A 14846-nucleotide genomic window follows, 5' to 3' on the forward strand; every position below is an offset into this window, starting at 1 on the left:
ATATACCTTTTTCAACATTTCAAAATGAAAAGTCAATTTGAACTAAAAAATGAAATTTTACATTTAGAAATTCTGAAACATATTTCAATGATCTAGTTTTTTTCTTCATAATATATTTCTAATAAGAATTCTCAAGACCAATACTTTTTCACAAAAAGTGCTACCCTTTTTAACTAACAGTTCAAGTAAAACATTTCAGTGAAAAATTCCAGATCAAGTTAAATGGCAACATACACTATCTCCATGATAGAAAACCATATCAAAACTTGTTTGCTTAAACATTCGCCTTGCTTGCTGTTGTTCTTTGGCTTTTATAAGCATTTTTGCTTCTGTTGTTTATCCTTAATAAAATGGTGAAAAAAATGCACTTTACCTATTTGGTGGAATATTACTAAACTTAAATCTCTCAAATTTCTCTGCCATGGGAATAGACAAATTACAAATCAAGTTATTGTAGCTGGTATATTACTGACTTTTTCATAAAAATTATGCTTACATATCTTGAGTTAATCTGCAGCAGCTAGAAATTTCAAAACACACGCGGGAATCTTGATTCCCTTATTTTTGTTCATGCAAGAGTGAGCCTCATTTAACAAACCTGCAGTATATGAAGTCTTCAAGTTAACTCATGTATGGTGGAGCTCCAGAGCTGCTGTTTTCATTGAAAAGTGTACACTTCTACCTATGACGTTGTCTTAAGATTTATCACAGTTTCTCTACCTAATTTACTCTATGGATAACCCATGCCTGTCTCCTGTATAGTCTTCCCAGCTTCTAAGCAAAGGACTAATACCTTCCCCCCATTACCCTTTTGTACTCTTTCGCTTCATCTAATTTCTCTTCTAAGCAGAATTCAGACATAAAGAAGGGGATTTCTCTTTTATGGACAGCAAGCAGAAACATGTTTTATCCAAGTTCATTGTTCCCATTTATAGGTTGTTACCTACTTGTATTTAAAAATCACTTTTCTGTTTTACCTTAAATTAACTTCTGCTTCAAGATCTCTCCTAAGAATCCAAATCCTTAAAATGCAGTAAGAAGATTTGAGTAACAGTGGATATTCTGTAGGGGTTGTTTTTTCAGGCTCTGACACTTTATGAGCAATGGTTGTGTTACAGGAAGATAGTGAGACTCTTTTATTTCTTCCTCAAGTTTTACTTATTAAATTATATATACATATGTATGCTGGACACATTCTTTATACAAATATAGTGGAGCAAATGCAGGCTGCATAATATATTTTAGAGTGAGATATTAAGTTTAAAAGAAAGCTTTCAACAGAATGGAAAAACAGGGATTTAATGGCAAATGTGTAACTTCATGGAGACATACTGTTGTGTTTTAGTTCAATAAATAATGACTAATAAAATTGTAATTTTATGGAATTTATATTTTCAATATATACTGAAATAAAAAATTGATTTTTTATAATTTTTCTTTGAAGCTCAAAATTTACGAAAAGTTAGGTTAAAACCATAAAAATAATGAATCAGTTATGCCATCAATCATAAAGCTAAAGAATTTTAAGCTATTCTTTTTCATGTGCAAAACATTGTTTTCATTTCCATGTATGGCATAAGCTGAAGCTTCTATAAAAATATTTATAATAAAATACAGCATAAATCTATAATTACATTTAATCAGTTTTAGAAAGATGCATCCAGTACTTAGACACTGTGAAATTATTTAGAATCAGTCAAGTTTACCTCAATTACTGCTGAAGTAACAAACATACGATGTAATAGTCTTTTGTAAGCTGAATGGCATATGTTCTCTCACCTGCACAAAGCCCTGTAAATAACCTACAGGTTGTTAGTCATTACTTAATTCAACATCCAAAATGCTCTTTTTAGTTCTTTCATATTAACGCATTATGCACAGAGTACTTTAAATAACCATTAGCAACCAGATGCATTTAAAGCAATGCAAGGAAGTGTTACAGAAAATAATTCATACTTTCCATGTAAAAACCTTCTTAGAATTCCCTCTATGGAATGTACAAATCCCTCCGAAGGAACTCAAAAGTCTTTAGTTGATTGTCTTGGTACAGATCAGTAAAGAATTCAGTATCTAACATAAGGTGCTCCCCGGGCCATGGCTGTAGTAAAGCATCATGCAAGGTATGAAGTCCACTATAATTTTCATCTTTTTTCTTTCAGTTAGCTGTCACATTGGCTTCCTTCTGACGCAGTCTTTCTTTCTGTTAAAGAAAGAGTTTTATTATCATTCTTGTTCGTTCATACTTTCCACCTCCTCTCAAGTTGCCATGAGCATTTCGTCTAGAAGGCTAAATACTAAATAAATCACAGTAGATTTGAGTTCTAATAAAAAAAAAATAAAAAATTAATGCCTGGAGCACTAAGGGAAGGCTCAGAACCAGTTTGTTACTTACTGGGGAAAAACTGAGCTTGCTTTAGGTACACACTTGTCAAATACTTTGTACTTTTAAAAGTACGCAGGTCTGTGAAGACCAGTGCAGCTAGGGAAAACCAGACACATTTCAGATTTGTGTGAATCTAATATCTTCTCTTGTCTGGAGCTGCTTCTGCTGACATAAAGTCTCCAATTAAGCATTATCTAGATTATATTGTTTAAGGACCTCCTCCCAAGCAAGTGTAGTCATTCGTATCTTTGCCACCTGTCCTGCAACTGGTATGCTCTGCTGGGAATGGAAATAATATACTGATTCCTTCATGTACATTTCCTTCCCTTAGACTCTTGCTTCCTAAAGATAGGGAAATACTGATGTAACCTATGAGCCTTGCACACAGACAAAAGGTTTCAGCTACAGTGCAAATTACTAGTCCTCTTTTTATGTGTATCAAGAAAAAAAAAAACAAAAGAGGATATGGCAAGGAACAAACTGGGGACTAAATACCTTCCACGACTATTCAATAGAGCAAACAAGACTTTGTAAGGCTTTGAAAGAAACCACACTTATCCATTAGACAAGTATATGCAGTGAGCCTCAATGCACTACAGAGCATGAAAGAAAATATAAGAGACTTCAGTGGAATATATATATATAATATATATATAATAGTTTGTATATATATATGTAGTTTGGAGAAGAGGAGATTGAGGGGTCACCTTATTAGTGCATATAAATATATAAAGGGGGAGTGTCACGAGGATGGAGCCAGGCTCTTCTCACTGGCAAACTATGATAGGACAAGGAGCAATGGGTACAAACTGGAACACAAGAGGTTCCACTTAAACTTGAGAAGAAACTTCTTCAGTGAGGGTGACAGAACACTGGAACAGGCTGCCCAGGGAGGTTGTGGAGTCTCCTTCTCTGGAGACATTCAAAACCCGCCTGGACACGTTCCTGTGTAACCTCATCTAGGTGTTCCTGCTCCGGCAGGGGGATTGGACTAGATGATCTTTTGAGGTCCCTTCCAATCTCTAACATACTGTGATACATGTGAATGGGGAAAGAAACTAGAGAAGCAGCTGTTATCATATTTTTTTATCTAAAATAGCAGAGCCATGCATAAGCACAACTAAAGTAAGTTTTAAACTTACATGTTGGACTACCACAGGACATAAGCTTAAAGATTTCTAATTGGGAACAAAACCACTCTGCTAAATTCAAAGTAAGCATAGTACACCACCCTTCAACAACAGCAGAAACCTGCCATCATTCTGAATGACAAGAATAGGCATCACAAACCCCTTTCTGAATGTCATATTGACAAACACATCATACCAGGCTAGCTGTAGGATTGATTTTCTTCGTTTCAATTTTCTTCTCTGCAGTTAACTTGCTTACTGACTGCTGAGCCACTTTAATTCTGAAACAAAATACACAGAAACCAAATTGTTAGATTCAAAGAAATTGGAGGTGTTCTGACTCTGCCTGGTACATACTCTGTAAGAACTATCATTTTTAGGCACATTAGCTGAACAAACTACTATTACTGTCCAACGGTACTTAATAAAATACCAGAAGTAGATCAAAGTACATTTTTAATCAGAGAAAGGCAAAGCAAAAGGAGGGTCTGCCTGTATTGCTCACTGAAAATGTCATCTGGCAAATGATTTCTCTGTTCTTCCAGGATCTGAGCTTTATGGAGTATCTGGGTTTTATGGAGTATTTTTCCCACCAAAAAAGGTTACAGTATCAAAGCAAGAAGATACTCCTCTGAAAAAAAAAATATCCAAACCCCCAAAGCTAGCTTACTCAATCTGTTGTATATAGAGAATATACTATTTTATTAGGCTGTTTGCCAGGGTACACCTTATAATTCGTCTGAAAACCTTGAAATGAAAGCATTTATCAGTTTTTCCTTAATGTTTTCCCTGTTGCTTTACATGGAATTGACTGACCAGCCGTACTGATGTGGCAATAGGAGAGGCAAATTAGAGGGGGCTCTTTTCTAGGGGTAGTTAAACCAATCTGCAGCTACAGTCCAGTCTATCACTACTGAGAGAAGGAGAAGGAACAACACAGATCTAATTCCCGTTTCTTGCCTTTTGCTTTTAGGGTGTTGCATACAGAATCCTCGTTCCTGTGAAGATTTTACAAGAACCCAATCAGAAGGTTAATCAGGAGGAAAAAGAAACAGAATTTAACAAAAAGGCACTTGACTCTCCTCTTACAAATAGTGGAAAGGGCAGGGAAGATGATGTGCTAAACAGTGATAGAAAAGGGAAGCACATTCTTGGCACTCCTAAGACAGGATCTGCTCAGCTATCAGTGCCTTTAAAATGCTGATTCTATGAACACCTACTTTACAATTCTATCTGCAAAATGCAGAGGGAAAGAAGTTGTAAGTGAATTTTCACAAGGAGAACTCAACAAACCAATTTTCTCTAATGCACACTAAATCATTCTTTTACCAGAAAAAACACATTTCTTGGCAATCTTGAACTGAAAATTCTACTTTCTTCTCCTATTTAATTTTTTCCACTGGCAGAAATAATTGCTATGACCAGGCAAAAAGTATTTAAAATACCATGTCCAGTTCAAACCACTTTCGACACACTCCATTTTTGAGGAATTTTGGAAGAAAAGCAAAAAGGAAAGTGGATTAGAGCTGCAATTACTGATGTGTACTTCCTTGCTGTAACACTAGCAGCAAACTAGATTCTTTTAAAAACATAGAACACAATCATACGTTCATTATTGTGTTTATCAGTGCTCACCACTGGAAACTAAAATTTCTTCTCAAAGCTATCTATCAACTGAGTAGTATTAGGGTCTCATTTTCCAGTGCTTAAGAACAGGAGGAAACAGTTATGCTACTTTCAGGTAAACTTAACTTAAAACACTGTTTAGCTACAACACTGATTCAAGCTGCAAGTACACAAATATGAAATTATTATTCTGTACATTTTAAAATATATCTTTTAAAAACTTAATTAGTGTTCCCTGTTTCTACAGGCAAACAACTAAGCAGCAACACACCATTCCATCTTTTTACAATTTTGTTAATCAGCACAGTTTACTTCTTAGTGATGGATGATAGCACCCTCTGGACAGCATGTTATTCCTCACAGCTGCAAAGTTTATGCAAAGATGATGATGTATTTCAAGTGACAGTATTCAGGTTCAGCAGAATCACACTAAGGGATCATTTTCTAAACTCTTCCCTTTTTTGAGCACATTTTCTTTTCAACCACATGTTTAGAGTCCGAATTTTCATCTGAACAGAGAATTCTAGGGATTGTAAACTTTTAGACTTTGAAATAAAAATTTGCCTGTCATTTATTTAGGCCTAGCTGTGTGTAGTATTTTATTCTATATTTGCACAATTTGTGGAGATTTTTTTTTTAATAGAATGCATAGTTTGGAATACAAACCAGAAATAAACCAGCTCCCTAAAATGATTTGAATTATGTGAGACTTGATTTATAAAAACAGCAGATATTTTTTTCTCAGGGAAAAAGCCATCACTTTGCTAACATAAGATTAGCTGGCATTATCAGAAACACAAATGCATAATTTCAAAAGAATGCAATTCTTTGGGATTATTTAAATTCAGATGGCTCAATTTTAATAAAGTAGCTAGCTCAGTAATTACACCAGTAAAGCACCTGTGTTATAATGGTGCCTTATGATTAGAAATAATTCTTTGTTAAACATGGACACGGTACTAGGACTGGCTACTGCCTTTGGAAATACTATCCCTGGAATAAGTACAATGAAATAGTTTGAAAACTAGCAAATTTTTTTTCTTCCTATATCAGTATAAAATACCATGGATGGACACACTAGCCTGTTCACATTTTAGAGATGTGAAGAGAAACCGGGATTGAATCTAACAGATGTGAAATCAAGGAAGAAGAAAGGGAAACAAATGTCAACAGAAGTATATCTAAAACAGGAATAGAAAAACATGCTAGGAAAATACTGTAAAGGATGCCTTTGAACAGAGATTACTGCAGAGGACAGATATTAGAAAGGGTGGTATGACAGCCAAGTCACAACACAGGTAAAATATACGCAGGTGCTAACTTAGCAAAGTGATGAGGCCAAAAATGAAGGTATGCAGGTTAGTTATGCCTTGAAATCCGACCAGCTGCAACATGTGGTCAAAAGGAAAGTTGCTCCCCTTCAACAGTGAGCAAAAGGGGGTAATATCCCTTAATAAATAAAGAAGATGTGGTGTCAACTGTAATACTGAGTAGTATTGCATGTTACCACATAACATGGAAAACAAAATTGAATGAAATCGTCAAAACAATGTATCTTAAATAGGAGAACCATGAGTCCAGTATTGCATATGGATCCTTACTATAAGCAACGGGAGTATAACTGGATTTCCCCTGCCTCCACGTGACAGGTGCTGTCCTACCCTATAAATTGGACGCAAATCAGGCCTCGCAAATTAGAAGACATTAGTGAAAAATAATGATCCATATCTTTTTTTTTTCACTAGGTTAAGGTGAATATGTTCAATATGATCAATATGTTTTGCACTAGAGATTAAATTCCAGAACAAAGAAAGCATTTTTTAAAAAGAACCTTTTATATAACCTTTATAAAAAGTACCATTAAAAAAATAGGACTTTTCTCCTATTTTTAAGATGAAGTATGTAATTCTGTTCATTAAATAATAATCATGTCTTCTCCAACTACTGAGAGAAACTTTGATTCTCTTTTTCTATTCTAAATTCTGACTCATAAAATCTGTATATATGTTCAATCTGAAAGAGATGGCTTAATCTAATAAGGTAACTATTGTAGTAACCTTACCTTCGTAGTGTAAGCAGTAGGTCAAATTAACAGAAATAATCCCTTTTTATATCTAATAATTTCATATTTCAAGGCTAACACTGATAAACAGGTGATAATATCTGTCATATTTCTTTTGCAAAACATACAATCACGGTTTGTGATGAAACTCCTCACTGCAAACTACAGTATTTTTCTTCATTTATAATTTTTCCCTATATTCAGAGTTGTCTAGGATATCCTCCTAAAACGTACTTTAATAGACCTTGAACCCTTTAATGGATTTAGAGAGGCGTTCATGTATATGTAGTTTTTATAAATACATATTTCTTTTTATTCTCAATTCATAGACATGCCCATGCAAGCTACCATGATGTAAGTCCCTTGTTGCCAAAAAAAAAAACAACCCACCTTTGTTTTAGTCTTCAATTCAGTTATCATCTCAATGTTTTATAAACAGAAGGAAGTATAAAAGCAGTTATGTACTGGATACACAGACATACTGAATTATAAAACTGTCAACAACAAAACTGGGGTTTAATGCAAAGCAAACCAAAACCACGTCTCCAACATTTGGTGAGTATTACAGTGTGTTTCCATTAAGCTGCTTGTCAGAGATGAAGAGGTGACCATCAAAGCAAATTTTACTGTATTGTAGTTGCATTCTAATATTGAATGGAATACTAAGCCTGAAAAAACCCTGTTATCGGCGAATGACAGAAATCAAGACAATGACATCAAGAAAACCTTTCAGGTTTTAGTACTGAAAATTTTCTTCATTTTATGTTTAAACTAATTTATATATCATATTATGTACTATATCATATCTAGTTTTGTTATCTATCTGTAGCTGCCTTGCATTCCTAATTGGTGTGCAAATTTTGTCCAGGAAAGAGACAATGACTCAACTATATTTTGCAGGCAGCTGATTTATTTTCATGGTAGCTTAAATGCAGGGCAGCTCAGTTAAAGCATTTCCTTTCCTTTAAGAAAAAGTCTCATAGAAGTCTAATTAGATTTCTACAGTTGTGTTACATTTGGGAGCCAAGTAGTTTTTAGACAAAACAGACTCTTGCACCTGAGGCTGTCATTTATTCAAGGCAGTATTCTTTTTTTCTGAAATTCAGAAACTTTAAACTTGTCTGTTACACAACACAAAGTAGTTAGTTTTTAGTATAAATTTTTTAGTTTGGAATCTTATTTTGACCTATTTCTACTACAATTAGTTTTAAGATAATAAATTTTTAATTATATCTTTGCCTAATGATAATTCTGGATATTATAGTTTAATTTTGACTTTTCAGAGCCATGTTTATTGAGAGACAAATTATAATCTACTACTAACATTCCTATATGAATGTAAACAATTAAATACATTTTTAGATAACTGTGTGACTAATTCAGACATATTTTACACCAAATTGATGCACCTTCTGAAATTTGCAGGGTAATCCAATTGTGAAAATGTTCACATAAGTGTATCAATGCCTCAGTTTCAGAACCCAAGTTTGAAAATGTTGACTTACACTGCCAATTCTTCCTCTTTATTCCTTCAAACCAAAATAAGTGGCTCATGATAAACAGATATTTTTTATTAAATTAGAATCTTTAAAACTGCAAAACAAATAGTGCATCCAATTAATTAGCAGTTAAGGAAGACACCTGTCCATTCCTGTCATACCAAGGTTTTTAGTTACCCATGTGCACAATGAGTCTCAGTTTGCTTTTATGGACAGCAGCTCACCAAATCCTAGTGTCATACTTTGTAAAACAGAACCTTGAAATGGTCATGGCTTTACAGACCATTTTCAGGTGATGAAAATAGCTTTTCCATCATTCTAATCTACTGATTTCATGATGTTCTTCTTTTCAGTAGCATGGTACAGGACAACTTAAAATGAAAACAGCTCTTCTGACATTCTGATTTAATTCTTATGCAAGGCTCCTTATGTCAGCAGCTCATTGTCTTGACAAATCACCCAAATTCTGAATGTAAAGGAGGATGAATTGTTGTGAGATTAACAAAACTTTGAAAAAATAATTTGAAGTGAACTCCAAAAACATATACAGTAACTGCTGCTCTTCATTCTACTAGTATTGCTTTACACTTATGAATAGGAATAAGAGTATTCATCAAAGCAGCTGATAAATTATTAGTGCTGTATTTTTATTTGTAGATTTTATTTATATAAGGATTAAAGCACGAGAAATTCCATGTAGGAAGGTAAAGAATATAGCAGTTTACTTACAAACAAAAATTTCTTGCATATTGTATTAAGAAAGTTAAAAACATACATAGTGTTAAAACATTTGCAAGGCATTTTATATTAATTTCTTTGAAGGGATCAATGTATGCTATCAGTAAGGTCCTAATTACATAAAAAGGAATGGATGTATGGTCTGGAAATCATTTTTTCTTTCCTTGCTTACTTAAATTTTTATTCTTCCTAACTGCTTTTGGTACAAAACCAAGTTATGATTCAGCAGAAAATACATCCCTGAGATGATCTTTGTCATGATTATAGCTACTTGTCAGTGTTCACTTGATACCTTTTTTTAATGTTTAAAACAAAGTTGCATATTGAACTAGACACAAGGAAATAAAAGATTCTTTGTAAGTTTTGCAGTTGCCAGCTTCTAAAATCAATCTAATCATTACATAGGCCATACAAAAAACTACAATTTTCAAGTGTTTAAAACCTGTAACATCAGTAAAACAATGTAGATAATTGGAAATTTATAATTTCTACATCTTGTCCTTTAAAAACCTACTTCTATATGAACCTAAAAGCCCCACTGATTTGGAGAAATATGGAAAATGTAAGTGTAAATGAGTTTACCACTTTAGCAGATCCTACTCAACACATTGTTTTCTAAATCTTTGTCAATTTGGAATAAGCACCTGGATTTGTATTTCATGCTGAAAGTGATTAATCCATTCTCTTCCAAAACATGACCATGCTACCACTTTTTAGGTCTTTTCAAATTAATTGAGCTATGGTAAGCATGGTGAACTTACAGTGGAACTGTTTTTTTCTTTGTAAAAGATTTTAAGCATTTTTAAGAAAATCGAGAAAACAAGGTTTTTGACTCTTTTTCTTTTTTTTTCTTTTTACTCTAACTAATAAAATCAGGAGACTGTGGTGAGATTTAGCGGCAAGTAGTTTGATGTCCTCAGCAGGACACCAAAAGTCAGTAGTAGTGCTGTAAATTCAGTGTGCGGCTTCAACACTGTGCTAAGTGTGGCCTGAATCTCTGGGGCTTCCCTTTGATGCAAGTGCAGTATATTAACTGGAAAAGCATTCACTTTTATTTGTCTGTACTGTCTGCGACAGCAATATCGCCTCATTTAAGCTAGTTCAACATGAAAATGCACAGAGAAGCAATCTGTTACAAATTAGCACAGCTCTCCTTTCATTTTACTAGCTAGTAATTGGAAGGGGTTACAAAAGTGTAATTTATCAGATTATACGTGTTTATCTTTTTGTGGGGACAGCATGCCTTTGGTGAATTTTCCTACACACCCTTAGGGAATAATCTTTCCTTGATGTCCATTAGATCTGAAAGAAAACAATGACGCCTGTGAAATACAGGAGTATAATTTGTTGGGTTTGAGAAGGAACAGTTTCCCAGACATCTAAAATGGTATTAATGACTTTATTAGAACCTTACCGTTCCTTAGAAATGCTTTTGCTCTCTCGTTTCCAAATGGTCTTGAAGTCACTGCAGAATTCATACCACACCATGAAAACGTAGTTTGGTGTGATCTCCTTCTCACCAGGCTTTGGCTTTATCCCAAAGTATCCCACTATTTCTTCAAAGCTACGAGGGAGGGGAAAAAAACCAACAACTGTCAACACATAAGCCCACTGGGGAAACAGTTTCTCTGAGAGCTGGCTCCTGATTCAGTAGTAGAGCCTGGTAATTAACTAACTTCCCCTTAGCCTTGGAAATCTTAGCAGCAATTCATGATGAGTATAACTAACCTTCCAACACCTACCTCATTCCCAGAAGGGTAACTTGACGATGCATGAGCCATCACAGAGATGCGTCACATAGGCAAATCATTGGCATTCAATTTTAATGAGAAAAAAATAACTTCTTGCATTTCAAGAAATGCTATATTGTATCTACTTCTTTAATTTTAATTTGCAACAGTCTATGAAGATCTTATTTTTCCATTTATCTTTAGTGAAGGACTATGGAAGAGTCACATGCCAAGTCAGGAAAAAATCTCTAGGCTTGGTTAAAAATAACCTTCAAATACTTAAGGAGAACTGGGAGTAGCAACAAAAAAGCTCACAGACAGTGCAATAGTCAGTATGCAAAATTACAAAACCATATCTTCCTCATGTCAATAAGCAGATCATTTTATGAAAATACATTGCCAATATTTTAATGCTTTTTTATTTTATAACACTGTTACTGAATTGCTATGAAGCTGGATACTTTCAAAGTAGTCTTTTATTATACTTCTAATAACATTTTTAGTGATTATGCATTTTTAAGCTTAGTGTTATGGCTTTGTATAAATAGAACTGAATGATTCACATGACTAGTTACTTATTGAAACAAGCCAAAAGTACATTAACTTTTGCAAAGGTTGAATAATTCTTCTCTGCAAAGCTGAGAAAGCTTGAGAAACCTGAAAGATTGACAGTTATTAAAAATAATGCTATAATTTAAAGAGGGAACAATCTCTTTCAAAATAACTTAAAAATTATTTCTTTTATTTAAGCAAAATAAAGTTATACTCTTTTTTACAATTGCCAATAGGTTCTAAATCTAGACCACAGGGAGTGTAAATCTTGAAAATAAATAAAAGGTATTTTTAAAGACTTGTAAGGAATCCCCAACTATTCAACAGACGTTACTTAAGTAACAGATGAAGCTGCAACTAATATTTCTTTCTTAACTTCTACTTGCATTTGCATAGTACACACTGTATGCTTTCATTGCCATAGTTACTGTCAAGTTTTTTTGCCTTAGGTTGAGATTTGAGCTTTTAGCTAGGATTGAAGAATATAAGTAGCCACCAAAGAATAAAGAAGAAATACCCCAAAATAATAAAGTACTTCACAAAGTAAAGAACACCGTAGGCAATATACTCTGGGGTTTTTTTTTCTACTTAAACGATGGATACAGCCCTAAAAATATTAAAATAATTTAGACAATCACATAGTTAGAACAGTTCATATCCACTAGGCAATGTAATTTCTACTACATTCACATGAGCCAAATATTCTTCTTCTTGTTCATACCCCTCTACTAAGACAACTGAGCCAGGAACAGTAATATATAAATTTATCTAGAAATCTCTGCTCAGATTTGCTTCATGTAACAGAAGCCCTTGTAACATCATGCTCTCTTCTTCCTAACAGAACCCTTCTCCATCCCAGCTGTAGCTCATACAGTTGTCCCTGCTTGCTCCAGGATTCTGAATTCCCACACACTATCATTCTGCCTTCATCCTGACATGTAACTCCTCATCCCCTCTTCGTGTTTCATCTTCAGCCCTTCCCCCTGTAGGTATTTTTTGCTTTCAACTTGCTTAACCTGGCCTCCTGCTCTGCTTTCTGACTTTCAAAACTCACAAATACTTTTAGCAGTAATTTGAAAAAGTGAACATCTAGTTAGCAACTGAAAAACCCAAACTCCATTTCAGACAATTAATTCCTCAATTCAACTGTAAATTAAGCACATCTCCATACCTTGGAGAGTCTACTCTGCTCCAGAAAGGCTACAAACCACCTAGGATATGAGACTGTGCCACAAATGGTAAGTTTTGAGCTAGGTAGAAAGGAAACAAGCCAGATGACACCCTCAACAAATTAAATGAAGAGGTAAAGCCCTAGCTCATGTCAGTGAAGACTCCAGCCAATTTAGGCACCTTCTGCAAGCAAATAGCACCAATTCACCAAAGACTTGAACTGCATTTGGGAAGTGCCTATCTCTCCTTTCCTGATTGTCCAGGAAGGCTAACCTAGGTGTCTCAATCAGATGGAGTGACTCTGGGGTTAGAAAGTAACATTAAAACCCAGATTACCACTAATTTCCCTTTAGCGACCACAAAGACAAAATATTGATAAGGAGTTAACAATTAATTTACCCTGCTTGATTTATAGTAGCTCCATAGCTAACACAACAATGTTTAAGGCAGATCCTTCACTATTACAAAACTAATTTGGTAAATAAAATTATTAGAAATACAAACTTATTAAATATTTTACTATCTATCTAGAAATCAATTTCTCTCACTTCTCCCCATTTTTCGCCTCTTTTGTCTAGCTAAGGCAATAAAATATTGGGATTTTACAAATTCCTCAGTATACTGCATTCAGCAACCTAAAGTGCTGAAAATGTTCAGTGACAATGGAATGCATTTTTACTACATTAAGTAGTTAATTAGATATTACTATATTTTGTTAAAACTGTGATTCAGTTCAATGTTGACAGTAATTAAAACCTCAAACTTAGTATACTGTTTTGCTGAAAAATCAACTGAACTTTTTCCTGGAAGACTATATAAGAATTTTTCAGAAAGCATATTACTTCTTTGAAGCACTGATCCTTTTTCATATTTAATGCAATCCCTAAGATCAATAATGTCTTTGACCAAAATAAACTGTTAGAAAGCACTAGCAAAAACCTTACCATTTTTGTGCATTTTCCAAACTACTCTCTTCTTTTTTATGTTCTTCTTTAGCTGCCAATGAAAAACATTTAAGAGATATAAATTTCCACCTTACTGCTTTAGAGATTCCACAGATTAAACATCTTTTATATTTAAAACTGGATAGGTTGTATACTAAGTATAATAAATGTGATAAAGGTTTGCTAATACTCAATTTGTATTTATTTCTTGTACCTAAATGAAATGCACACCAATAAAGTGTAACAGATTTGAAAAGTCATTTAAGATCCCTAATATAAAATATTAGTTGTAGACATTAATCTGAATAAAAAGCAAATAATTAAACTTGGCTTTCAGATTTTTTAAAAAGAACATTAAGTTGTGTATGTTTATTTATTGTTGCAGACCAGAACTTACAAATTTAAACCTGGTTTTGCAGCACAAATAATTGGAAGTTCAATTGGAATTGAACAGGTACCAAACACAGTTAACACCAACTGTTCCACATAGCTATCACATTTTGTTCAGGAAGCTGGAAAGTGAAAACACATGTACTAAGTTTTAAGTGTATGGTATGTACATGATTTTTTCAAAAAGCAGTGCAGAGTTTGAAATATGATTAGTCAATCTGAGCCCCTCTGTTACAGAATGCTCATACAAAGTACTTAAAAGGATTTGATTTCCAAAGAATGGGCATTTCTACTTTTGAAAATGTTTCCTGAGCTGGGTACTTAAGCAAAAGCATTATGTTTTATTAAACTGTTGATCAGCTTTTCTTAATACAGTGGAGCAACTTTAGCTGCAGCAGAATACCACATAAGTAAAACAGTACTAACACAGAAGTTATTCCTACCCCACATCAGAATAATCCAGTGAGCGCAAATGTTAATATAAACAGAATTCAGACACTTCTTTATACAAAGATAAAGAACTGTATCTTTTTGCTGCCCCGTCTATAAGAGTGCACTGTCTGGTTGAAATACAGAAACAAACTCGAGTTCACAAGCAAAGCAACTGCAAAATTTGTCCAGA

At 34.0% G+C, this 14846-nt stretch overlaps 1 protein-coding gene across 6 annotated transcripts in view; it reads right to left on the bottom strand.

The window, feature by feature from the left end:
* Positions 1-823: 823 nt before the first annotated feature.
* Positions 824-14846, bottom strand: part of FMN1 (formin 1) — a 188425-nt gene continuing 174402 nt past the window's right edge. For all 6 annotated transcript variants that reach the window (XM_061342549.1, XM_061342548.1, XM_061342547.1 and 3 more), the window contains 4 exons: positions 13835-13886; positions 10853-11002; positions 3710-3794; positions 824-2200 (listed from right to left, as the gene is read on the bottom strand). In XM_061342549.1, coding sequence (XP_061198533.1) covers positions 2156-2200; positions 3710-3794; positions 10853-11002; positions 13835-13886 — 332 coding nt within the window. In that variant the 3' untranslated portion in view covers positions 824-2155. The remainder of the gene's footprint in view (positions 2201-3709; positions 3795-10852; positions 11003-13834; positions 13887-14846) is intronic.

This window comes from Neopsephotus bourkii, unplaced genomic scaffold, assembly GCF_033783945.1.
Source record: "Neopsephotus bourkii isolate Nb327-2 ecotype Australia unplaced genomic scaffold, CSIRO-AGI_Nbou_v1 NB_1792, whole genome shotgun sequence".
In the NCBI taxonomy this organism is placed as follows: Eukaryota; Metazoa; Chordata; class Aves; order Psittaciformes; family Psittacidae; genus Neopsephotus; species Neopsephotus bourkii.